This window comes from Lissotriton vulgaris, unplaced genomic scaffold (genome assembly GCF_964263255.1).
Source record: "Lissotriton vulgaris unplaced genomic scaffold, aLisVul1.2 SCAFFOLD_1849, whole genome shotgun sequence".
In the NCBI taxonomy this organism is placed as follows: Eukaryota; Metazoa; Chordata; class Amphibia; order Caudata; family Salamandridae; genus Lissotriton; species Lissotriton vulgaris.
The window spans coordinates 83,402-109,434 of NW_028253537.1; the positions used below are offsets into that span (position 1 = coordinate 83,402).

The 26,033-nt window shown below is 49.1% G+C and overlaps 1 protein-coding gene across 1 annotated transcript in view; it reads right to left on the reverse strand.

Moving 5' to 3' along the window:
* LOC147660933 (nucleobindin-2-like) overlaps positions 1-26,033 on the reverse strand; it is a 203,590-nt gene that overhangs the window by 52,916 nt on the left and 124,641 nt on the right. The window contains exon 5 of the mRNA XM_086951417.1: positions 19,345-19,448. Coding sequence (XP_086807543.1) covers positions 19,345-19,448 — 104 coding nt within the window. The remainder of the gene's footprint in view (positions 1-19,344; positions 19,449-26,033) is intronic.

Here is a 26,033-nt window from a genome sequence, read left to right on the forward strand (position 1 = left end):
AATGTCAGGACACTCGACATCACAGCCTGAGGCCAAGGCACTACCAATGAAAGGAGACGACACGCCGGAAACTAAGGCTTTCATGGTTGAGCTCTTCTCAGCTATCAAGGATGATATTCAGGAGCTACGCTCCCAGCTATCTGCGGACCTGAGAGAAGTTCGGCGTGATGTTGATAGCATTGGAGAAAGGGTGGTGACTCTGGAGGAGCACGACCTGAGCAGTGAGGACGACTTACATCAGCTGAAACGAGATGTTACGCCTGCTGGAACAGAACATTGATCTACAGGCCCACGTGGAGGACCTGGAGAACCGCTCCAGGCATAATATTATCCAGATCCAAGCGCTCCCTTGGAAAGGAGAAGGCGATGACCTCCGTGCCCACGTCGGCGCTTTGTTTCTACAGATCCTCGGGGATGATTAGGTTCAGGAGATTCAAATGGATCGTGTCCATCGTGTGGGTCTCCCACGTGGGGCTAAAGCTCCCCCTCCCACCGGATATCCTGGTCTGCGTTCATGAACTCCAATTGAATGAGCGCATCCTCCGTGAGGCACAACACCGTAATCCGGTGCAGTTCCGTGGTCACCAACCTACGCTCTTCCAAGATTTGGCGGCTTCCACATTGGTTAAACGCAGAGAATTTAAGCCTATCACCAACCACCGCAGAGAGAAAGGCTTTCCTTATTCCTGGGGTCACCCGTTCCGCCTCATCTTTAGATATCAAGGCAAACTCTAGCAGATCCGGTCCTTGGAGAAGGCGTATGATACATTGGGTCTCTAGAAGGCCCCTGCCTTGGCAGGGGACGACAAACCATTGTCACAGCCACTCTCACAGGCGGCGGCGCTCCTCAGACTGGCAGGAATTCATTGCTAACTACCCAAACCTGATAGGGCCCCCAGCAAACTGGAGAGGGAGGCGGCCCTTTTATCGGTCACACAAGTAACAGAACGCCCTGAAATCACTTGATCTCCTGAGATATGGCATCCACCTGGGTTCACCATCTGGCGCCGGAGGGATGAAACAGTTAGATTGTGTGCAGTGACCTTACTCCCTGGCCATCGGAGTGATGGACACGTAATACCTGGTACTGATTGGATATGCTCTACGTTCCCCTGAACTTTGACCACTGCGACAAACTTTTGTCATGTTTTCCGGTTATCCCCTTTCCATTTATTGCTTAACTGTTTTTTGGTGTTTAGGGTTTTTTTTTTTCTTTGGGAGTTACTTTGGGGCTCCTCATCAGTTCATGGGCAAGATTGGCAGACAATCAGATTGTACGGGAGAATCTGTGCTGTACTTTGTTCATTTAGACTTGCAAGGGTACTTAGCCTTCTCCCCCCCCCCCCCCCCCAACATGATGGGTAGGGATCTGAAGGTTGTTAGCCTGAACGTTCGAGGGTTGAATAAGCCAGTAAAACACTCGGCAATACTCTCCCTTTTGGAGAATGCTGATAGCGATATTTGTTTGCTCCAGGAAGCCCACCTCCTTGCTAAAGATACCAGGCACATGAGGGATAGGCACTTCTCACAACAGTTCTGGTCTTCAGGGCCGTCCAAGAAAAATGGAGAGGCGATCCTATTTAGTGCGCGTTCTCAATGCAAAGTAGTTTACACATTGGCGAAAGTTAAAGGCAGGCTACTGGTCGTTCAAATACAAGGGGGGGGACGCACATCTGACAATATGGTCCTTGTATGCACCCAATGAAAGACATGAGCCCTTCTTGCGCCTTGCCCTGTCAGAGGTTCTTGACCCTCCTGATACGGCACTTTTGATCGGGGGGGATTTTAATGTTATAATGGATCCGGGTTTAGATAGATCGGGGCAGTGAGAGCATCAAACAGGGGCGCTTTCGCAGGATGGGAAACAGTGGCTGGAAGACTGTGGATTGTGTGATGTGTGGCGCATGCAGCACCATAATGAGCGCAACTAAACCTACTTTTCAGCATCACACAAAACATATGCACGTCACTTTTCTCTTCTCCCAAACTTGCACACGTCGGATATCACTCCCTGCTCCCTTTCTGACCTTGCCCTCATTTCAGTGCTTCTGCCAGCACGGTGCTCACCCTCAGCCCCACATGGGTGGAGACTCCGCAAATCCCTCCTCCACTCTGAAGAGGTCACCAAACGGATTTGAAAAACTATAGTACACTATCTCTCTGAGAATAACCAGGAGGGTACACCGCTCGCGGCGGTATGGGAGGCTTTGAAGTTGGTGGTGTGCGGTGAAATCATCGTGGTCACAGCGTTATTTTCGAGCCTGCGCAGGGAGAAATGTGTAGAATTAGAAAGGGAGGTGGGAGAGTTGGAGGCGGTTTATAAGCGCACAGGGGTTCCGAGGGAGTTGGAACCTCGGCGCACCATGCTGAAACACCTGGATCTAGATAGGGCAGAGCAAGCGCTCTTGAGACTGCGGCACAAATTGTACCTCAGTAGGGACAAGTGTGGGAAAATGTTAGCACACAGACTACAAGCGCAGATGTCAGCAACTCACTCCATACGGGACCAAGAGGGGTGGAACACACCACAGATGCCCTTATCATCGATTCCTTTTGTAATTTTTATCAATGCCTTTATGCCAGAGGAGACACCCTTCTGCACGACCCAAGGACATATTTGGGATCCCCCAATATTATTCCCTTACTCAAATCTTCGGCTGATCACTTAGATTCAGCCATTCGCATAGAGGAGGTCATCTCAGCGATCTCGATGTTGAAGGTGTCCAAGTCTCCAGGTCCAGATGTATTTTATAAAACATTTTGTGTAGAGCTGGCTTCTTTCTTAACTCTGCTTTTTAACTCCTTCCTAGATACCAGAGAAGTGACGCCTACAATGTCTGAGGCAGCAATTTCTGTTATCCTGAAGCTCGGAAAGTAGCCCAAAGATTGCCGGTCATACTGACCAATTTCGCTCCTTAATAACGATGCAAAAATGTTTGCGGGCGTTTTAGCTGCACGCCTTAACCCCATTATGGCTGATATTGTGGACCCGAATCAATCGGGTTTCATACCAAGTTGCCAAGGGAGGGGGGGGGGGGGTGTATGGGGGGGACACAACTAAAAGACTGCTGCATCTCATTGACCTTGTCCATCGCTCATGTACACAGGCCCTCCTACTCTCGATCGAGGCGGAGAAGTCCTTTGACCGTGTTGACTGGAGGTATCTGTTCACGGTGATGCATGCGCATTGTTTCGGGGATAACTTGATCCGATGGATTCTCTGTTTATACGCCTCCCCCACAGCCTCAGTGCGGGTTAATGGATGCAAGTCGGCCCTCTTCTCCATTACCCAGGGAACGCGTCAGTGCTGTTCCTTATCCCCACTTTTATTTGCGCTCTATATGGAGCCATTCTCCCAGAGAATTCTGTCAAATCCTGACATTGTGGGTTTCAAATTTGGAGCGGACACTCATAAAATTAATATGTATGCAGATTATGTCATCCTTTCACTCGCTCAACCATGGCTGACGTTGCAAGCCGTGACTAGGGAACTTACTGCTTTTGGGAGCGGTGCGGGGTTCAAGGTTAACTTTACAAAGTCGCAGATTCTCAATATCTCGATTCCAGAGAATGAGAATCCGGACCTACAGCAAGACTTTGAATTTTACTGGGCGACCACGGACATTACTTACCTGAGCAGTCACCTAACCTCGACCAACGCTAAACGGTCTCCCTTAACTACACCATGCTGATGGAGCAAACTACCAAGGCACTGGCTGCCTGGTCGCGTCTCAAGTTGGCGAGGTACGGGAGGTTGGCGGCGGTGAAGATGACGGTGCTCCCACGCATCCTTTACATTTTCCAGATGCTACCATTGACCCCACCGCCGGGCACGCTTCGGAAATTGCAAGGGCTACTCAACAAGTTTCTACGGGAGAATAAGAAACCCCGCCTCGCACTTACGTACATTGCTTCCTCGAAGACACAGGTAGAGCTCGGCTTCCCGTTGGTGGCCGCTTATTACCAAGCGTTGTGCCTTTGCCTCATTGTCGAGTGGAACAGGCCACTATCCAGTAAACACTGGACCTTTAGGGACCAAGCAGTGGCCAGACAGAACATTTGGCGAGAATTGTGGCTCCCGCGCAATCGTAGAGCATGGGGGCTGTACTCCTCACCGGTTATCTCGCCGACACTTAAGATATGGGACCGACTAGCAGGCCCAAAGGGTTGGACCACATTTCCTTCTCCTATGTCCCCTGACTTCCAGCCAGGATGTTCGGCCCGGGTCTTCCATCGATGGAGGGAGGAGGGTTGCAAGAGGGTGGGTTCCCTTTTTGATACTCAGGGCTTGATCCTGTTTACCCAGTTGCGTAAAGGCTATGACCTACTGCCTTCAGATGCCTTCCACTACACACAAGTCGCACATTGGGTTACGCGAGCCGAGAACTTTGCCCTAATGACCCGTCCCCGGACAACCTTCGAAAAGTGGCTGGTTTGTAAAAAGGATGATCGCAAACTCATATCTGAACTTTATGCCATGATCACTACACACCCAAAGAGACACAGTACAAAAGCACAAGTAAGATGGGAGACTGAGCTGGGGAGGCCCTCATCCCCTAAAGAGTGGGACCACATTTTTATTGAGCACATCATACTGCTTCCAACACAGTAGGAGCAGAATCCGCATATATAGTGGTTACTTACTGCTATTATACTCCAGGGCGCATTCACTGTTGGGACACGTCCAAGACAGTTTTTAAGCATTTTAAAAAACTTTGATAGAAAAGCAGACATTTGAGGTGAGCTAATTTAGAGTGTTGCTGGTGTTGAGGGTGCTCTATACAGGAGCTGCCTTCCACCTAAACTTGGAAACAAACCAGAGTTCTCTCCTTTTTTGCCTAATTTATGCGTCACTCTATGCCTGCAAGGGTATTGTTTTGACTTATACTGGGTGCTCCCTTGTGTCTGGACAAAGCTAAACCTCTCTGAAGACCTGTAATGACAGCGAAACACATGTCAGGGGTTGCTTTTATTAATTTCATGTTGGCTTGGATGGTATTTTACCAATCCAAAGCTAGAATACTGTGCCTGGAGTGATAAATGGCTTTTGTCATTTTACAGCTAGGTGTGGAAAGCCCGGTGCTAATCCTACGCTTAAAGGCTTTGCTGTACAAATGGCAAAAGACTGTCTATTTCTATCTCTGCGTGGAAAGCACTGTGCTAATCCTATGCTTAAAAACTTTGATAGAAAAGCAAATGCAGTCTTCCATGCACTAGAGCTGAATAATGCTGTAAGGACTCTCCTGTATATTAAACAATACATTAAAAACCAGGGAAAAACAACAGCATGAGATAGGACTGAAAAAATGGACAGCTCACAGGATGCATTGCAGAAAATGCATTGCAGAAAAACATAAGCTAAAAGGCTAAAAAGCTAACTCATAGCAACATAGAAATAAACTGGCACCGTGCCTTTAATGCAGTCATGACCCCTAGCTTCCCATCATGCCTCAGGGGTGACAGTTAGGTCAGTTCTTTGCGGTGACTCAAAAGCCATGGCACAAAGAGTTGACATTTCCTTAAAAACAAGCTTCCTTTGCCCGGGAAGGTTACTTATGACTTTGATGAGGATACCCCTGGAAGAGAACTAAGATTACAGGTAAGTAATTAATCCTTCTCTTCCAGGGGATCCTCATCAATAGTAACAACAAGTATCAGAGGGTCTTCAGTAAAGAAAAGAGTTCAAAGGTATTGGATACCCACCCAACAGTCCACAACCCCTTAGCTAACTAGAGGTCAGCATGGTGAACACAAAGCCTCTCAAGTGGATGAGGAAAATACCCATCAGTCACCACTCGGATCCGCCCTTCATCATTTTGGATTTATCCAGACCACCCGTCTGTGAAAGTTTGTATTGCAGTCAAAAGAAGACCTGGTGGTGGTTAAGAAGTCCCCTTTGCTGTGCCAATTACAGTGTGGTCTACCACTCAATTTTGATGAGCGGAGAGAAATCATGGGACTTGGGTGTGCAGTGCAAATAACTGAGTGAAGAACAAAAAAAACAAAAAAGTGTACTAAAATTGGTTTAGAGAGCACAGAACAACCTTTATTCAGTGGATGCTCACTATACCAAGATTAAAAGGTATTTCCAGAGGCAGTCAAGTTAGGTAGACCGACTGAGGTGAAGGCAGGTCGACATGTTTCAGCAATGTTAGACTATTGCGTCCTTTCTTTCATCAGGACCAAGAAAAATAAAACTGGTGCCACTGCACGAAAGTGAAGAAATAAAGAAAAGAGACAACAAGAAATGTGAGGAAAACAAGTGCAAAAAGTCACCTGTAGGATCCAAATGCCATTACAGTTAGTGTTGTTCACTTAATCTGTAAGGTAGGACAGCCTCACCCCACCTGGCAGTGGCTCAGGGGAAAAGTGAAGCGCCGCTCTATCCGTCGGTGCTCCGTGGCCGGCGTCCTAGCCGACTGGGGAGGTGATCCTCATCAATAGTCATAAGCCCTAGAATAGAATAGCGAGCCTCACCTCTTCCACCAGCGGGCAAAGGAAAAAAACAATTAATAATCAAGCTCAGATGACGAAACTTAACCAAACACAGATATCTTATTATCTGAACAGATTCCTCAAGGAGGCTTGGCCTACTCGAGTATCCGCCCTGGAATCAGATTCAAGACAATAATGCCTTGTGGAAGTGTGAACCAATCTTCAGGTTGTTGCCTTTCAAATTCGGTCATAGGAATATCATGCAAGAAAGCTATAGTAGCTGCTTTCCCTCTTGTGGAATGTGCTTTAGGTGACAATAGGGGTTTATTTCCCAACTGGTAGGCCAATTTTATACAAGACACTATACATCTTGAAATTGCCCTTTTGGAAGCTGGAAAGCCAGTCCTCATGGCACCATAATTTAAAAACAATTGATCTTATTTCCTTATGCCCTTCGTTCCCTCTTTAGACCTTAAGTGCTTAAGTTCTATTTGAAGTGACCTCTCAGCAGGAGTAGCGGGATTGGCAAAGAAAGATGGTAGGGAGATTGTCTGGTTAACATGAAAATCAGATACAACCTTTGGCAAAAACGCTGCGCGAGTCCTTAACACTACCCTGTTGTGCTGAAACACAGTATATGGCTCTTTGGCACACAGCGCTTGGATCTCACTTACTCTGCGCGCTGATGTTATTGCCACTAGGAAAGCTGTCTTCCATGTCAAGTGCTGCAATGTAGTCTTATGGATGGGCTCAAAAGAAGGGCCCATCAATTTTGAAAGGACTAGATTCAAGTCCCAAGGAGGAGAAGGAGGCCGAACAGGGGGATACACCTTCCACGCCTACAGACCCGAGCGTCGCTGAAACCTGTTACTTTAAGGTCTCCTCCACACAAACGCATCCGTTTGTGTCAGTTTGTGTCAGCTTTACTCTACTTCACGTTCCTATCCGCACTGACGGTTACCCATCGATCCTTCGACATTTCAAGATACCATTCCTGTTAACTAGATCTAACCACTCGCCCGCACAGCCCTGAGGAGTCACAGGTATCGCTCTGTTGACGAAACATGTGTCGGCTGGCGTGTTTGTTTCTGAAGATTGAAAAAAACACATAAAACAACCTATTTTGTTTACTACCGGTGTCAACTTTACTTCATGTCAAATCTCTCAGTATCAATACGGTTTATATGCCCACGTGTGCCCGGTACCTGCTACAGGGGGATACACTTTCTTCAACCCCTGTAGGAAATCCTTAACCACCTGCAGCTGAAAAAAGGAAGGTTGGTTTGAAGACTTTCTGTAGGCCGTAATGGCCGCCAAGTGCACCCTGATCAAGGAATACTTTAACCCTGCCTTGGCTCAGTAAAGGAGGTAAGGAAGAAAGACCTCCTCCTGCCTCGTAGGATTAAAATGATTACGTGCACACCACAAGTAGAATCTCTTCCACTTAAAAGAGTAAGACGCCCTCGTGGAAGGTCTCTTTGCCTCTTTCAGGATGTGAATACAGTCCTGCGGTAGGTTCAAGTGTCCATATTGCAGGAGCCATGCTGCCAAGTTCAGTTCTTGTGCCCTACTTCGAAGAATTGTTGAAGGTATCTTTGTGTGAATTCATTTTATAGTAAAAAATTGCACCTCTGTCGGGCTGGACAAGTCATAACTGAATATAGTTTCCAATGTGTCTATATTTACTTTTGTTCTTATATTTCCTATGCATGGGACAACTGTTCTATAAAATATGTTCCCCGAGCTCCTGTGCTGACTCGTATGGGTGCCCTTGTTGTTTTATATAAGCCAAGTTCAGTGAGGGAAGGCTGGGATGGAGAATCCTTCCGTCCATCTTGGTCTGTACGGCAGTCTCTTGTGGGGGAGTACCTACAACTGTAACAGGTCTGGGTACCACCACTGACTAGGCCAGTCCGCAGCTATCAAGATCATCTTCATGTTGGATCGGATGAGCTTGGACACCACCTTCGGGATTAGAGGCAGGGGAGGAAAGGCGTATGCAAATGTTCCGGACCAATCCATCAAAAGCACATTCGCCCTCGTCCCTGGACGGTGGAACCTGGATGCGAAGGAGTGGCATTTTTTGTTTTGGTCGTCTGCAAACAAATCTATTGAAGGTTGACCCCACTGATGGAAAATATCCACCACCACTTCGTCATTTAGCACCCAGTCTGGCTGATTTTCGAAGTGCCGACTGAGTGTATCTGCCCGCACGTTTTGCTCCCCTGGAAGGTGCACCGCCGTGATGGAGAGGTCTCGGGACAGAAGCCAGTGCCAGATCACTTGAGCTTCCATGGGGAATGGGCGAGAGCGCGTACCACCCGGTTTGTTGAGATAACACATGGTGGTCGTGTTGTCGGTTTGGATCAGAATCGAGTTGGACGTGATTGAGGGCTGAAAAGCTTTCAGATCTAGGTGGACTGCTCGCAGCTCTAACATGTTTATATGATGAGACTGCTCCTTGATGGACGACCGGCCCTGCATCTGTAGGCAATCCATGTGTGCTCCCCATCCTTGCAGAGATGCATCCGTTATCAAGGACTGCGCCGGAACTGGTTGATGGAAAGGGACTCCCACCAGGAGGTTCTTCGGTCGAGTCCACCATAGAATGGATGACTTTGCTGCTTGTGACAGCACAATGTGGTCTTCCCAGTGACCCGATGCTTGGTCCCACTTGTCCTCCAGATCCTGTTGCAAAGGCCTCATTCTCAGTCTGGCGTCGGGAATGAGATATATGCAAGAAGCCATCGATTGTAGCAGAGACGCCACTTGCCGGACCGTTGAATGAGCTGTCTGGAGAAGAGTTTTACATTTCTGATGCATCGAAGAAAGTCTCTTCTCTGAAGGAAACGCTCCTCCTATGTTTGAATCCAGAGTGGAGCCCAAATAATGAAACTTCTGGGTAGGCCAGTGAACCAACGTTTCCATGTTCACATGAAGACCCAGCTTGTTGAGCAGATTCAGACAAACTTGAAAATCGTTTCTTACTTTGTGAGGACATGTCCCTTTCATGAGCCAATCGTCCAAGTAAGGGTAAACAAACAGACCCTTTCTGTGCAGAGCCGCGCCACCACTGCCATTCACTTGGTAAAGCTTGTGGGGCAGATTTCAGTCCGAAGGGCAAGACTTTGAACTGGTAATGCTTGCTGCTGACCAGGAATCGTAGGTATTTGGGATGACGAGGAATGATCGGTGTAGGAAGGCGGATATCTAACTATGGTTACCCCCCAACTTTTTGCCTGGTGTTTAGCTGGTTTTCAACTTAGTTGACCTGCTATTCAGGACCCCAGGCCCTCTGCTCTCTCTGTTAAAATGGACTCCATGTACTCTAGCTACATACCAATTGGAACATGGATCACCTTGTGAGCCCCTGTACTGTGTACCCTAGGTACTCAGGGCATAGGTGCATCCAAGGCCTACCAGGGGCTGCAGCACGTATTGTGCCACCCCTGGTCTGGCCCTACTATTTGACACAACTGGCTGATCACTCAGCTGGGGCAAGGTGGTGTAATCACCCTTTGCAGTAGATATAGTATACCTATATCTAACCCCAAAATGGACACATATACTCCTATAAGTCACTCCTATGGCAGGCCTTATCAATCCTGAAGGCAGAATGCTTGGAATTATGTGAGATGGTGCTCTAGCATGAGCTGAGCTGGTCTGCAGCTTTCGGAACCATGTCCTTATAGATGTTCCATGATAACGCTATACCATATACTCTTAAGTGCATTATAATCCTCGCGGTTATTGCTAACTTTGGCATAGCATTATCGCAACATGTCGTGTAAGGTGTCATACGCTTTGGAATACTACCCCCTCGCCAGTTCTGGCGACGGGGGTAGCATTCCACCCTTCTAGAGGGATAAGACATGTATGTAACTAGAACCCCGGTTAAAGTTAACCCGAGCCTCAGCATCACAAAATGGATGCTGCTGCCACAGACACAAGTCTGACCTCCTGCTGCTGGGAGTCCTTTCCAGCAACGGAGGCCTGGACAAAGGATTTCCTGCCTGGGGTGGTGCCAGCACCACCCCAGACGGGACTTTGTGTCTCCAGATAGGCAGGGCTGAAAGGAATGAGACATGCCTGAGGCACACAAGGTGTCCCTGTGCATACCCCGGTTTAAACCAGTTGCTGGGGCACTCCAGCCCCAGCTCTGGAGCGAAACCGGACAAAGGATAGGGGGTGTAACCACCGCCCTTCCTGGTCCCACCCATGGGAGGGACCTAGTCACTAGTGCAGCCCCCTTTAGCAGAATAAAGGTAGGAGATGGTCCCATTCCAAATTAGATTATCCTGAACAACTCTACAAAGAAGAAACTCTGGACTTCGACGTTCTGCTCCACAGAAGACTGAAGAAATCTCCCTTGTGGCCAAGGAGTGACCACCCTGCATCTGCAGGCACCATCAAGCGTCCTAGCGGTTCATTTTGTCGTCCTTCCTGGTGGAAGGAGACTTTAGAGCCCGACGAGACCCGGACTTCCAGACCTCTCCGACCTCAACTCACATCTGCAGCACAGCGGAGATCCGTGGGTGCGACGAGACACGTGGGACCGGCCATCTTGAAGAAACTGCACTTCGCTTCCATCACGACCTCTGAGGCACCCTCAAGAAAGTGCTTTGAGGATTGAGAAGCCCCAGCCCCGAGCAGCTCCTGCACCGAAGAACAGCCCTCCAGCCTCCACGAGATCTGCGTGGGGCCCTTCTGCCTGGTTGCTGCTCGACGAGTTGTTTGGTCACTTGCCGGCTGGCTTGTGGCCTCCTAGACGACGAACTTTGAAAACTACACTGCTGGTCTAGTTGCTCCAGACTGGCCCTTGCTTCCTTCCAAAAGAGAAGTACCCCGGACCCTCCTGGTCCGCACTAGGCGCCATCTTCACTCACCGCGTGAGTTGCCTTTGCCAAGGCCTGTTGACTCCGATCTCAGAACAGACACCGCAGAGAGCGAGAGCCTGTGTGGGACAGCTCGTGCCTCCATCCTGGTCGAAGACACCTCCTGGTTCACATGGCTGCAGAGTCAAGCGTCACCTCTTCACCTGATCGCGACGACATCATCTGGTTCCTTCCTGGTTTCAATCCGGTCACTGGCTAGTTAGTGACTTTGAACATTGTCCCCTCTGCTTTCAGGTCTCCATCTTCCTCAATCCGCCCTTGGATCACTCCGGACATCTTCCTCCTCGTCGCCTTCAGCATCTTTCTCCAAGGCTCCATGGACTTCAACGCGGAAACCCGACACACTTTCACATCTATGCACCCGCAGCCTGTGGTTGAGGTAACAAGAGCATTTCGGTGCTCATAGGTAGATTGACTCTCCTAGTGTCCAGGTATCCTGTAGTTTCAGTCTCAACCAGTCGGAACTGTCTTTATTTACCTATTTCGTAATTTGTTCATGCCCATTGACTTTGCATTGAAACCCGCATGTGTGTTCTAACACTGCACACGCGTCCCGTGGGCCTCCTGCTCCTTACCTAAGGTTAGGGTAGTGTAGTGTAGCCCCAGTGATTCTACAGCCTCTGAGCATCCTCTTTTCTTCTATCGTTCTACTTATACCATTTACTTAGAATATGGTTTGTCGTGACCCTAGGGCACCATTGTAATTTGTGCGACTTATTGTATTTTTCTGAAGAGTATTGTTATGTGTTTAGCCCTCTGATCTCATTAAGAGTTCAGAGGCGTTTGTTAGTAATAAATATATTGTTTATTTTCACAACAACCTGTGTGGTGTCCTTTCATCTGGTATTCAAGGGGTTATATGTGGAAAAACAGCTGGCTTCACATGCCAAAAGAGTTTAGCCTAAGACTGCTTTGTCCATGCTACCATTAGGATAGCTGGTCTATAAGGTTGACTTACAACCAATCACCATAAGGGTTGTTTGGACTGATACAAGGGGATCACTAGAATTAGTGAGCATCATATATCAGGCAAACTTCTCACAATAGGTATGTGGAATTACGGATCTTGGAGGTCCATCGAACACATCCAATCTCTTGCCTGCAGATGTGGACATATTTGATGAAGGGCCAGCATGCAAAACTTCTCCTTCAAGATGACTTTGTTCAGCAATCGAAGGTCCAGGATAGGTCTGAATGTGTGCTCTTGGTCTCTGTTCGGCACAAGAAAGTACCTGAAATAGACCCCCTTCCCTCACTGAGCAGGTGGAACCTCTTCTATGGCCTTTTTTCGTAAAAGGGTTATCACTTCCTGTCGAAGCAACTTTAGCTGGTGAGGACGAGATCTTATCGGTGGAATGTCCTTTGGAGGCCCACGAAAACGTAGTGCGTATCCATTGCGTAGTATACGGAGCACCCAACAAATTTGAGTTATGTTGCACCACTCTTTAAGATGATGTGCTACACTTCCTCCCACTGGAGTGGGCAACAGCACCAGAGAAAGCTATTGCTCATTGCTTCCCTGCTGATCTGGCCATGTTAGAGGACTGCTGCTGGTGACCTCCTCCACCTCTGTTTGACCTATGGCCTTGGTACTGTGATTTGCCTTGGTCTTTGTTCTGGGACCATTGAGGGGTTTAAACCCTCTGTTGGTAGCGCTTGCGCTGGTTGGGTCTGTATTTTGGTTTAAACTCCTTTCTTTTCTAATCCAACTGTCTTGAGGGTGTCTAGCTCGGCTTTCATCCTAGCCATCTCCTCGTCTGTGTGTGTGCCAAACAGGGAGGAGCCTGAAAAAGGAAGGTTAAAAGAATCCTCTGTTGTGCATTTGGCTTACGAGCTGTTAGTCTTAATCAGGCCGATCTTCTTGCGCAAATACCATGCGCATATGAATGCACCAACTGTGTAGCACCACCCGCTGCCGTGCTAATTACTTGGTTGGCTACAAGTGTTCCTTCCTTGATGACCTCCTCTAAATCCCTTTGATCTTCTTTTGGAAGTTTCTCCTTGAAACGGTCCAAGGAGTCCCATAAGGCTCTATTAGCGACCAAATAAAGCTGCTGTGCTAGATACCTTTAGCGAAGATGCTGCAGACCCCCAAACCTTCCGTCCTCAGGAGTCCTGAGACTTACTTTCTTTGTCCGGCGGGACTGACGAAGATGCAGACACTGTGTGAGTTTTTCTTGCCGCCGCGATGATGACAGAGTCCGCAGGCGGATCGGATTTTAAAAACACAGAGTCTGTTGCTGCAGACTTGTACTTTTTTAAAATTTTAGCTGGTGCAGCTTTAATCTTGGCTGGAGCTAGAAAGATGTCCATCACCGGTTCCAGAAGACCAGGGACCAGAGGTAGCAAGGTTTGAGACGCGGATCTCTGATGCAATGTCTCAAAAATGACTGTTGTTGCAACCAGACGAGTGACATTTTGATGTTCAGCTTCTGAGCCCCTCTCTGAAGCACATCGTGGTATGTATTTATGTCATCTATGGGAGACACTCTTGATATAGGGCTATCCGATAGGGTGGGCGAATAGTCTCTCTTCGAGGAACGAGTGGAAGAGGCAGAACATGTAGGCAACCCTCTCCTTTTGCGATGAGAACTAGGTCTGCGCTCTCGCGTTCTACCAGTACGATCTCTACGTCTGGATGAAGGTGATCTATCCACCTCATGCACCAATCTTTGCAGAGGCGATCTGTGGAGAGGACTGGAGTATCCTTCCTCCCGTCGTGATGCTCCTGTAGGATTTTTACTCCAGTGATGGAGGGGGGAAGGAGCCATCTCGGCGATAAGTGAACACCGGAAGAAGCCTCCCTGTGATGTGAAGGAGATCTTTGCCATTCCGAATGCCATTCTGGAGATGCGAATGTGCTGCTGAAGGGCGTCTCGAGGACTGAGAAGAGGAGTGTCTTGACGATGATTCTGTCATCAAGACTACAGAGCCTTCTCCAGACCTCACTGACTGAGCCCTTGTAAAACCGACCTCGACCTCCTTCTGACGTCGATTTCAGGCCAGGTGTTGGAACTGGTCTCAACTCTGTTACTCGAAGTCAATTGTCTTGCAGATGACTTCGGAGTACCTATGTGCCTCGACGCCAAACGTCGTCGAGTCGACGGTGGAGGGCTACAGCTCGTCGACGCCGATCGTCGCTGTGTTGACGATGGCGGAAGGCTTCTGATCCTCGACGCCGATCGTTGCCGGGTTGACGACGGCGGAGGACTCTTGCCCCTCAATGCCGATCGTCGATGGACTGACAACAGCAGAGGGGTCCCGCCTTAGACGCCGAATGTCAATATGACGACGGTGGAGGACTTCTGCTCCTCGACGCCGATCGTCGCTGGGTTGACGACGGCGGATGTTCGCGATTCTTCGACAAGGGCGGTGAATAAAGCAACGTACCTGAATGTCTATGTTCTCTCGACGGCGAGCCCACCATCGAAGGTCTTTTTTTGGACATATGTCCCACCGGTGGTAGTTTTTTCAGCGCCAAGTCAGACGCTGAAGAGAAAGGGCAAGAAATCTTGCTTCTGGAAGAGGATATAGCCCTCTTAGAGCCCTTTCTCACCGGTGACCTGCCTCTGGAAGATGATTTATCCTTTTCTGCCAGCCCATTAAGACTGATTCTTTCTCGGTCTTTCAGAGTTCTTTTAAATAAGGACTGGCAATGAGGGCAAGTCTTGGGGACGCGGTCCTTAGGTAGACAAAGAATACAGACTGCATGAGAGTCTGACCTGGCCTTCTTTTTTCCACAAGAAGGGCAGGGGTCAAAAAGAGATGGCATTTTGGAGAGTAAAAAATGCCAAATTCTGTCAAAAAAAGACAGAAACGGGGGCGTGGCCAACTGCCGAGCATGGCGGCAGCTTGAAGCGGGAGCTCCCCAAGGCATAGCGGCCCGCATTGAAATCCGTCCATCTATCCGCATTATCGCCCGCCCGAAGTAGCGGCATCAGCTCGGGGGCCCGAGTGGCGCTGTTTGATCCGGTCCCGGCGGCAATCGGATGCCGGGAACTGCTCCGTCCTGAAGCGACGTGCTGGGGCCTGTGACTGCCTGGCCGCACCGGCCTGGCGTAACTGGCAGGCCCGGGCGGAAGTACATCCTGTTCGGCTAGGGCGCGGTGGCATCAGCCGGCCCCTTCAAGACACGGAGACGAGGATTGCTCCAACGCTCCGCATTGCTGGCGTAGACCCCCGTGAGGGCAAGAAGGACTGCCGCATCAAGGACTGGCTGCATAAACCAATAAAAAACAGTAAAAGTACCAGCGCAGATGGAGATATCCCTGGGTCTCGGACTGCGCCATACATATTGGGAATAGAAGACGATCAGGCACAACACTCACAATGCAAGGTGAGGCCGATCGCGCCGGGGGCCCTGCCGTCCTCCCGCAGTGACATTAATCTCCGAGTCCTCACTCAAGACTAACGGGGGGACGGGACTGAGCCCCTGAATTCTGGCACAGGGAGAACATCCTGAGGGAGCGTCCTGAAGGCGCTGGACACGCTGGGGATAACCATAGTGGTGGCCGGCCCAGCGAGCGGCGCCGTGGCTGACCGAGCAGTTGCACCCTAGCGCTGCTAAACTGGGGTGCCCTCCTGCTGCACAGTAGGGGTCTGAACACCGTGCGCAGGGTGACCCCTACAAGGGGATCGACGGAGAGACACTGGAGCACCGAGGCAAGGCACAATAAAGTGAACGCGAGGGGCCGGGATGGCCACGCGGCAGGCCGCACAAGTGCAGCACTGGGACCGGCGTGCTGATCATCGCGGCCGCCGACTGAAGCGCGCCTGGGCCCTGTGGGAGGCAGAACGAGCTCTGGGAAACAGTAGGGCACCCACCCGACTGCACACCGCCTGACGCACAAGGGGACCGCGCAGCTCGTTGGCGCGTGGTACTGAGGATACCGCCAAGAGCAGGCTATACGTTCACAAGCACAACGCCATGGCAGGCAAAGGTACAAGGAGTGCGTCCACACAGGCGAAACTCGACAAATTTGCATACAGCCAACACGGACACTCTCAAAGTGGCGGGCGACACTCCACAGGCACAGCCCCGGACACAGACGGGACTAAAAAGGTGACCTTGGAGGACATTATGAAAACCCTCTCCGAGGTACAAACAACGGTGGGCTCCATTTCTTCCGAAGTTAATCTGCTACGGGCGGACTTTAAGAAAATGTCGGGAAGGGTGTCCCAGGTAGAGGTGGTTACAATATCGCTCATTGAGGACACTTCAGACCTGCAAGTAGCGATGGAGCGAATGGAAAAAGTCACTAAACAACTACAGGACAAGCTTGACGATCAGGAAGGGCGCTCCCGGAGAAACAACGTCCGCATCCTAGGCCTTCCGGAATCGGAGGGAAAAGGTGCAATGGATTTGTACGTCGAGGACCTCATCAAAACCAAGCTACAACCTAAAGGCCTGTCACACTTTTTCTCTGTTGAAAGGGCGCACCGGGTTCCTGGCGGTGCGGCCAAGCCAGGAGCCACACCGCGGCCTGTACTAGCTAGACTGTTTAATTTTAGAGACAGGGACGCCATCCTGCAAGCGGCGAGGGTCTCACCACCTGTAAAAAATTCAGAACTCGACTTTGGCCTTCTTTCCGGACTACACGGCGGAGGTGGCTAGGCGCCGGAAATCGTTCACTGAGGTGAAAAAGACGCTACGTGACAGAGGCCTACCATACTCGATGCTTTTCCCCGCCAAATTGCGGATTGTAGCCGACGGGAAAACGTGGTTTTTTGATACGCCGGAGGTGGCACAGGAATGGCTTGATGGATGGAGACAGGTGGGACAACCCCAACGCCCACACAGGGACCGCCAGAACCAACGCAACGGGAGGCCGGCGGAACACCAGTCCGGTAGTCCCACGAACGAGGAAGGCGCTGCAGGACCGGAATCTGATCTTGAAAGGGACCCACTTGATTCAGGACAGCCTGTCAGGGTTTGATTGAATATGCTGCATAAGGGACAACACACTTGCAGCCTGTGGGACCCTGAAGCTGATGGAGCTGAGTAGGGCGGGCATTGGCCGGTGCCTGTAGGGGACTCACCAACCCCACGAGCAAGTAAGATAGTTAGGGATGGGATTAAGCACTCTGCCAAGTTGGGGATGCGGGCGGGAGTTCGTCCGCGGTGCAGGGGAGCAGGGAGGGTGTGGGGGGGGAGAAGTTGTAATGTTACTGTTATTGTTCTTAGTCATCACTACTTTCATGTGGAACACGGTCCTACTGCAGGCCGTATACTCCTGGTACCCTAACACACGCCGCTGCGTATGCGTTACACCCCACTGCCACACATCAGTAACACTGGTCGCGGCCCTGATGGCCCAGCAGGAACGAGATGCACCCGCTGAGGGCGCCCCTGCAATGGCAGTAGTGCCCCCCCTGAAACTGCTCACATGGAACGCTAGAGGCCTGGGGGACAAAATTAAAAGAGGTTTGGTCTTGCAAACCGTCAAACGCCACGGGCCTGATTTAGTAATGCTTCAGGAAACGCACCTGGCAGGGACTACATGCAAAGCACTCGACAGACGTGGGTATGCCATGGCAGTACACGCGGAATTCACTACGGGATCCAGGGGCACTGGGATACTCCTTAGAAAGAACTCGTCCTTTATGGTTGAAAGCCGCAAGACGGACGACCAGGGTCGTTTTGCGGCGCTACATGGCCAATGGGAGGGGAGACCCCTCAGTGTGGTATCCGTGTACATCCCCCCGGCACTCCACTCTACAGCATTGCCGGCGCTTGGGCAATTTCTCCTTGACCTCCCAGAGGGTGATATGATCATTGGGGGGGACTTTAATGCAATAACGGACCCCTTACTGGACACCTTTCCCATACGAGACCGCCCGAGAGGGGCTGCCACGCTTCCTGGTTTTCTGAGCGCAATGGGTCTCACAGATGTATGGCGTCAGTTGAACCCCACGGCGACTCAATACACGCACTACTCCTCTACACATAACAGCCTCTCACGTATTGATTACTTTTTATTTTTAGGGGTGGGATTGGGATCAATAGACGTTTTAAACAAAGAAGTCATAGTAAAACCTTGTACTCGTCTGAAGAGGTGGCACATAAAACATAAGAATTTAGAAAAAAGGAGAAATATACCAGATTTACATAATCCACTCTAGCAGCATGAAAGCATAGAACTATGAAAGGATAAGTAAATAAAACAATCGAAAATCTGCCCCAAAATGATCCCAGCACAAACTGAATAGTCAATAATCAGCTGTCTGTTGAACTCATAAAAACAAGACACCATAAAGAAATTAGACATGACTGCTTTTAAAGTAATAGACACACTAATGATTGACAGAATGCAGAGCAAATCAAAATGTGCACTCCTAGTCAAGAGATCTGCGTTAAATCCACTGTTCTTTTGCTCACCATGCCACACCAGTTTAGGCCCAGACAGTTTCAGCACTCCATCTATCATCTTATTGTGTATGCTATGTTCGCCCTAAGTAGCCGGGGTATGCCCAGACATGGGTCCCTTGCTCACTATGCCACTGGATTCAAGCTACTCTGGCTGATGAGGGGAGAGACCCCGAAACCAGTCCCAGAATGCTGGTTTCCGGTCCAGGGTGGACCTGGCCTGGCAGCTCTGGCTGGACTGTTCCCATGAGGAGGAGGGTCAAGACCGAGTTGCATATGGCTGGGTCCAAACTGCGATGGCTTAGTGAGCGGATGAATGATGATGGTTTCAACCCAGATCTGGTACTGGAGGCGAGTGTCTGAAAAGTTTCAGCAATCCGTCCATCATCTTATTGTGTTTGCTATGCAATTAAAGTAATTCATAGCTACAGATAGTATAGACACCTATTTGTCTTAAACTCGCATCACAGCTGTTAACAGTAGTGGTCCTATTGCAATTAACTCAGCAGTTAAACTGTACTGTCCCACTGGTAAATATAGAGCTGTATTAGGAAAACCATACACATTACAGCAACATACAGTAGCAAGGCACATCAAAAAGTACAATCTTGTAATGACATTGAAATGAAAAAGACCTCTACCACTCACGGTTTTTATCAACATATCTAAATCTGTTGTCTCAAACGTGTCTGGATTGTTGTGGTTGAGATGTTCAAACTGTTTAAGAAGATTCATATGGTTGAGGCCATTGTCTGAAAGAATAAAATAAAGTTGTTACTAAATCGGATTAGCTTTTCAATAAAGAAATAATAAAGAACTGGTATGTGGAGTTTCTGAAATTTTATAGAATTAATTTGTCATTGAGGGGAAATACATTTTCTGAAAAATGAAATGCAACATGAAGGTAAAATATGTTGGGAATATCCTGAACTTCAGGTTAAAATGTATTATCTTTCATTATGTAGAGGATGCAACACTTTTATGTAAGGTATCCTACATAAATAATGTGCAAGAAATATGGAGCGTTCTAATTTTTTCTCTTTAGATTGTGAAAGCTTGGGCTATAAACTGTCAAGAATATTGTTTGTTAGCTACCCAACCACAGAGAAAGTGCCAGGAAATCAAAGCAGAAATAAAGTGAAATTGTTTTATGAGAATCTTAAGTATCAGGACAATGATGCCTCTCACAGCTTACACCTTAAAATAAATGACAATATACCCCATTATACTTTAAATTGGTTTTAAAATCACAGGCCTATTGGTGTAAAAGCTGAGGGGTCTACAGAAATCAAAACCTGCAATATCATACACTAAAAGAGTAAAGGACTAGTCCATCAACGATACACCCGGAAATCTACCAAAGAATTCGGAATCCACCTACTTAAATAGCAAAATAAAATAAAACCCACAGGAATTGGAATCCATACAACAGTGCGTGTCATACCCTGTTAAATTGTATTTAGAATCTTTAAAGTGAAAAATTGATCACTCCTACACCATTTTTAGGTTTCGACCTGGCGAGGGGCACGCAGTGCCCCTCCCAGTTCGAAAACTTTTGTCTTCAGTAGGGATGTTTGTCCCGCCTGGAGACAGAGGCTGTCAATCACGCTTTCTTGCGAAAACGCGATTCGGGGGCGTTTCTCGTTCTTTTTTTAAGCCCCGCCCCTTTGTCCTGGGCCGCGCTGTGATTGGCTGCCGGCCCGGGACACCCCCGTGACGTCATTCCCGGGCCGCGCTGTGATTGGCTGGCCGGCCCGGGACCTGACTGGTTATTAACATTGTGGTCTTCTTTTATTACTTTTACAATTTGGCATTTTTTTTATTATGTTTTACTAATTTTACCTTGACAACACACAAATCACAGGTCTCCTTAGAAACACTCTGTGAAGATGAGCACCCATTATGACTATCCGCACTCCTTGCTTGGAATATTGACAACCTGAGAGATCAGATTTGCATGCAAACTACGAAAAGCACCAGTGTGTTGTGCATGTGAAACGTTACGTCTGGGGCCATTGTCTTTACACTGTACTTGTTTGCTTTCTGCAGTGACGGAGGTGATACATCTCAATCCTGAGTCACAGCTGTTCCAGCGCACATTAAATGCCGCGTGCACAGGGAAGAAAAGAAAACAAAACAGACGCATTGTCCTATCAACCGGTGCAGTGCAGCCACCAATGAACAGCATTCAATCAAAGCTCAGCTTTGATTGAATGCGCGCGGCAATAGATCGCGATCATTATGCTGCCTTCGGATTCCTCCGGTCAGCAAACCGAGACCGATACACAGGACCGGCTCGAGAGCCTTGACACAGTCAGCAGTCTCACTGCCACACGCATACGCACGCACTGCACGCGCGCACGCCCTCTCGATGTTTGGTCTGAAGTATTCAAAGCCCCGCGCGCCATTATCGCGATTAGTTGTGACGCCAGAATGTGCCTTGTTGAGACAATGCCGTGCTGTGAGCATTTTGAGGCTCTGAAAGCAAAGTGTTCCCACGCTGTTTCCCAGAGGAGTTGACGTGTTACAAGCGATTCACCCAAGCCCTAAAGCAAATTGGAAAGTTCCTGCGGGATGGGCTGTTCCTTCCGAGTTGGCCTGCCCGGGGGAGTGGCTGTAAAGAGTGCAGCAGGTGCAGTGGCACCTGCAACCAGGGGCGAGACACCACTATACTCATTAATGACTGTTTTGTTTCCATCTGTTATACAGGCAGGTGCACGCGCATATTGCTTTTCTAAATGGAGTTGTGGTAACTCGCGACGTTTCTACGTCACATGGTTGCGTCTTAAAGAGGTGCCACTTGCATGGATATGTTCTGGACGAGTAAGCAGGGCAAGGGGAGGGGGTGCACAGAACTTAACATTTTTTTCAGTTTGTGCTGCTTTAGAGAAACACCGCACACAAACCTCTCCTCAGACATGTTTCTGCCTTTGGGTATTTTTTTTTCTTTCAAGGAGCTTTGCATGCAGTTGCCATTCTGAATGTTTCGCCCGCGGAGTCCCATTTGTGCGCCAATTCATCCGTGCAAAATTGATCACCCTACACTGACTTTGCATATACGATCACTAACGTTCAATTGTGGACGATTATTGAACTGTTCTCGTGTCAGGGGCCGTGAGTGGCGCCACTGTTGCATAAATTCGGAGGATGGCACACAATAGGAGGAAGTGGTGGACAGTGTGCGCTGTACAATATATTCTCCCACTCACAGATCTACACATAGGCACGTTGGTAAACTATAAGCCTTCGGCAATATCTGCTGTAGTTGCACAGAAAAAGGAAGAAAACTCGAAATGTCTTCGAAGAATGCATACTGCGGCAAGCCACTTGGAAATCAACTCTTTACATTACAGATTATGTCGTACATGTAACCACAGTGCAAGCATGCGATCCTCTATCGCTGCATCACAAAATGATCTAGACTGCGTTCTTCTCTCTGCGTCATCTATCAGTCTGTCTGTTTCTAATTGCCTCAATTTTTTTTCAGTCGCCCATCCATCCATGCTTTTTCAATCTGTGTTCACTATGTTCTGCTCTTTTCTCTTTATTCCTTCCTTCCCCTTTTCACTGCCAATAATTGTCGTTCCGTGTCTGTTTTACTCTCAACAGTTGTCTGTTGACGTCTGACGTTGACGTCTGACTCTGTCTCTGCCTTAGACACACCCACTCCGCACACGCATATGCTTCGTCTCACCCACACATAGCTTTTCCTCTCTACCATAGCATGCATTTTCTATGTATCCCCTTACCAATATTAAGTGCGTGTAGACAAAAAAACAGTCTATTGCCGGCAGTCATACATGCATTCCGACAAGCAGGTAGGCTGGTCTGTATTTAGCTAGCTGTCTACATGGAGGGGCAGACAGGCTGATAGACAAAACAGATATCTTGGCTGGGTGGACAGGCAGTTGTAAAGATGGGTGGATGAGAGGTTTAATTGAAAGGCGTAAGGATACATTCATTGGTGGATGGATTTTTGGTGGATGGATGATTGGCTGGGTGGATGGTTTGGTTAGGATTGATTTATTGCGTTATGTTGATGGTTGACTTGATGGATGATGCAATGGATGGATGAATGGTTTGATTAGGATGACTGGATTGCGTTTGGTTGATGGTTGACTTGATGAATGATGCAATGGATGTATGAATGGTTTCATTAGGATGACTGGATTGCGTTTGGTTGATGGTTGACTTGATGGATGATGCAATGGATGGATGAATGGTTTCATTAGGATGACGGGATTGCGTTTGGTTGATGGCTGAATTGATGGATGATGCAATGGATGGCTGGATGGCTGATGAATGGGCGGATGGATGGATAGATGGTGGATGGATGGACAGGGAATTAAGTCAGAGATGGGTGAGCATCTTGATACTGGTGTATTGTGTGGAACATATAAACGTTCAAATAACAAATGTATTTTTCTATAGCAATAATGGTAAATAAGTCGAATTTCTAAATTTTGGTACCCAGATTGGTAACACAACTCTTTAAAGAGTTCTTTGTTGGATTTAGTAATTCAGGTACTCAGTGCCTCGAAGTCAGTACCGATTGCATCAAACGACTGGCGCTATATTAAAAGGAGTATCGTTAAAAAAGACCAGTTGACGTGAAGGGAGAGTATGAACAGTAGAAACAACATTCACATTTCGTTAGTGGAGGCCATGTTAAATATTGGTGCCCTGCCCTCAGCGTAGTGTTGAAGCCACAGACACTGCGGCACTTCCTTCAGTGCTGCATTTTCTCATTCACTACAAACGCTCCCAGTGCGTGTAACTCGACGTAGGCGAAGTGTGGTTTCTCCAGGGAAGCCTTTCTTCTCCTCTCGACACAAACTGTACCGGTGCAAGCTGAGGCAGGAGACCTCAGCGGACGCCTTGCCCACTTTTGATGTTTCCCCGAGTTGAGGGGGGCGTGTGCTGCAGATGAGCTGAGAACATTCTAGAAAACAACGTCTTCTACAGAGAATCATGGTAGCATTGCTTCGGATTCACACGTTTGATCTATAGGTGCACAGCAGGGCCCAACCTTTATAATTTGGACTTTTTGGGATGCTACGAGGCGTGCGGTAGTTTAATATTCAGAAACAGAAAATCTACTTGAAATAAGTGGAATGAAATGCATTCCTTTCAGGTACCAGTTTCTGACTACATGGCAGGCCTGACCATGTGAGCACAGTAGTGCTGATGCTTTCTAACATGTTCTCTGAAGCAGCCCTTATCCAACTCAAGGCGGTGATTACCTTGCCTCGTCCAGCACTGAGTCGCCTTCACCTAAAGAAGGTGAATCGAAAAGTGATATTTCTCCTGTGTGTGCTGTTATTTTTTTAAGACTTTAACTTTAAGAAAGGCGAAACCATTGCATTGTAAATGCTTGTTTCATTTCTTCTGAACTTTTATTTTTATTTTTCCGGTCATCCCACCTTTTTATTTGGGAGTATTTATTTATTTGTTTAGTGTTTTATATAGCGCAAACATGACACTTTTGGGTATCAGAGAGCTTCACAGTGATATAGTATTCCTGTTGTAACGGTTCCGGAGCAAGCATTTATACATGACTCTCAAGCGTCAAATTAAATTCTATGAGCAAGAAAAGACATATTCGATTACAATAGTATGTGAGCCGAAAGGATGCATCGTATTTAAAAAAATTACATTCGGATGAAAACCATAATAATTCTGTATTTTACATTTATACTTGGCATCTGGTTAGACTCTCCAATGAGTGTAGTAAAGTTCCCAATCTGCCTCATTTAGATAGTCTGCGCCCGTCCGCGCCTGGACCGCGCCCAGCACCGGAACCCCTTGCCTCCGCGCCCCCCATCGCATCTGACCCAGACTCAGCTATGACGCCGACTCCCTCCACGCTCTCAACACCGGCCGAGACCAACGCTGCAACCAGGCCGCCCCGAAACACACCCACGGACCCTTCTCCTGCCGCAGCTGCAGATTCACCTGCGACAGAACGATCAAACCACCAAGAACCAGACACAACCACATCCGCTGCATACGCCTCAACACCCGCTCTGCACGCAAACACGCCAGCGAGCTCTGGGACCTGCTCGCCACCACAGGCCCGGACGTAGCCTTCCTGACCGAGACGTGCTGGAACGACTCCTCTGCACCAGACATCGCCGTAGCCATCCCAGACGGATACAAGATCACCCACAGGGACCGCGCCAATGGCATCGGAGGAGGAATAGCCATCGTCCACAAGTCCACCCTCAAGGGTGACCCACGCAGACGACTCCCTCAACACCACCCAACTCCTGAACTTCCGGATCCACACCGACCCCAACACCACCCTCAGAGGAACTCTCATCTACAGACCCCCCCCCCGGACCCCGGGCCCGCTTCAGCGACTCCATCGCCGACCTCGCCAGCACCCACGCACTCGCCTCCACGGACTACATCCTCCTCGGGGACCTAAACTTCCACCTCGAGAACAACAATGACGCCAACTCCTCCACGCTGATCGACAACCTCGGCCTCAGACAACTCGTCACCGCGCCCACCCACGCCGCCGGCCACACGCTGATCGCCATCTTCTCCACAAGCACCCACGTCACCTTCGACAACACAACCGAACCCCACTGGACCGACCACCGCTGCATTCACTTCACCTTCAATAAACCAACCACGCACTATCGCACCCAACAGCTGCCTCGCCGCTGCTGGAGCAAAGTCACCGAAGATCAGCTGATCACCACCCTCTCCAAGAACCCACCCACCGACCCCACCAACCCGGACGCGGCAGCCCCCAACCTCAGACAGTGGATCAACGACTGTGCCAACACCCTCGCCCCACTGAAGAAACCCAACAACTACGCCAGCAAGAGAGCCACCTGGTTCACTGACGAGCTCCTGGCCTCCAAGCGCACACGCTGGAAACTGGAGAAGAAATGGCTCCACGAACGCACACCGGACAACCACGCAGCCCTCAAGGACGCCACCCGCAGACACCACCACCTCATCAGATCAGCCAAGAGATCCTCCTTCAAAGACCGTCTGGATAACAACGCACACAACAGCAAAGAGCTCTTCCTCATTGTCAAAGATCTCTCCAACTCCAGCGCCAACACCAACGACATCCCGCCCTCACAGGAACTGTGCGACTCACTGGCCATCTTCCACCGCAAGACCGCCGACATCCACGAAAGCTTCAACACCACGACCAACCCAACCACGCCAGACTGCACCCCTCTCCCGAACACCAACAGCACCAACCACCTGACCTCCTGGTCCGACGTCGAGACAGGCAAGGTCATGGACTCCATCCACTCAGGATCACCGACAGACCCGTGCCCACACCACATATTTAACAAGGCAGACGCAGC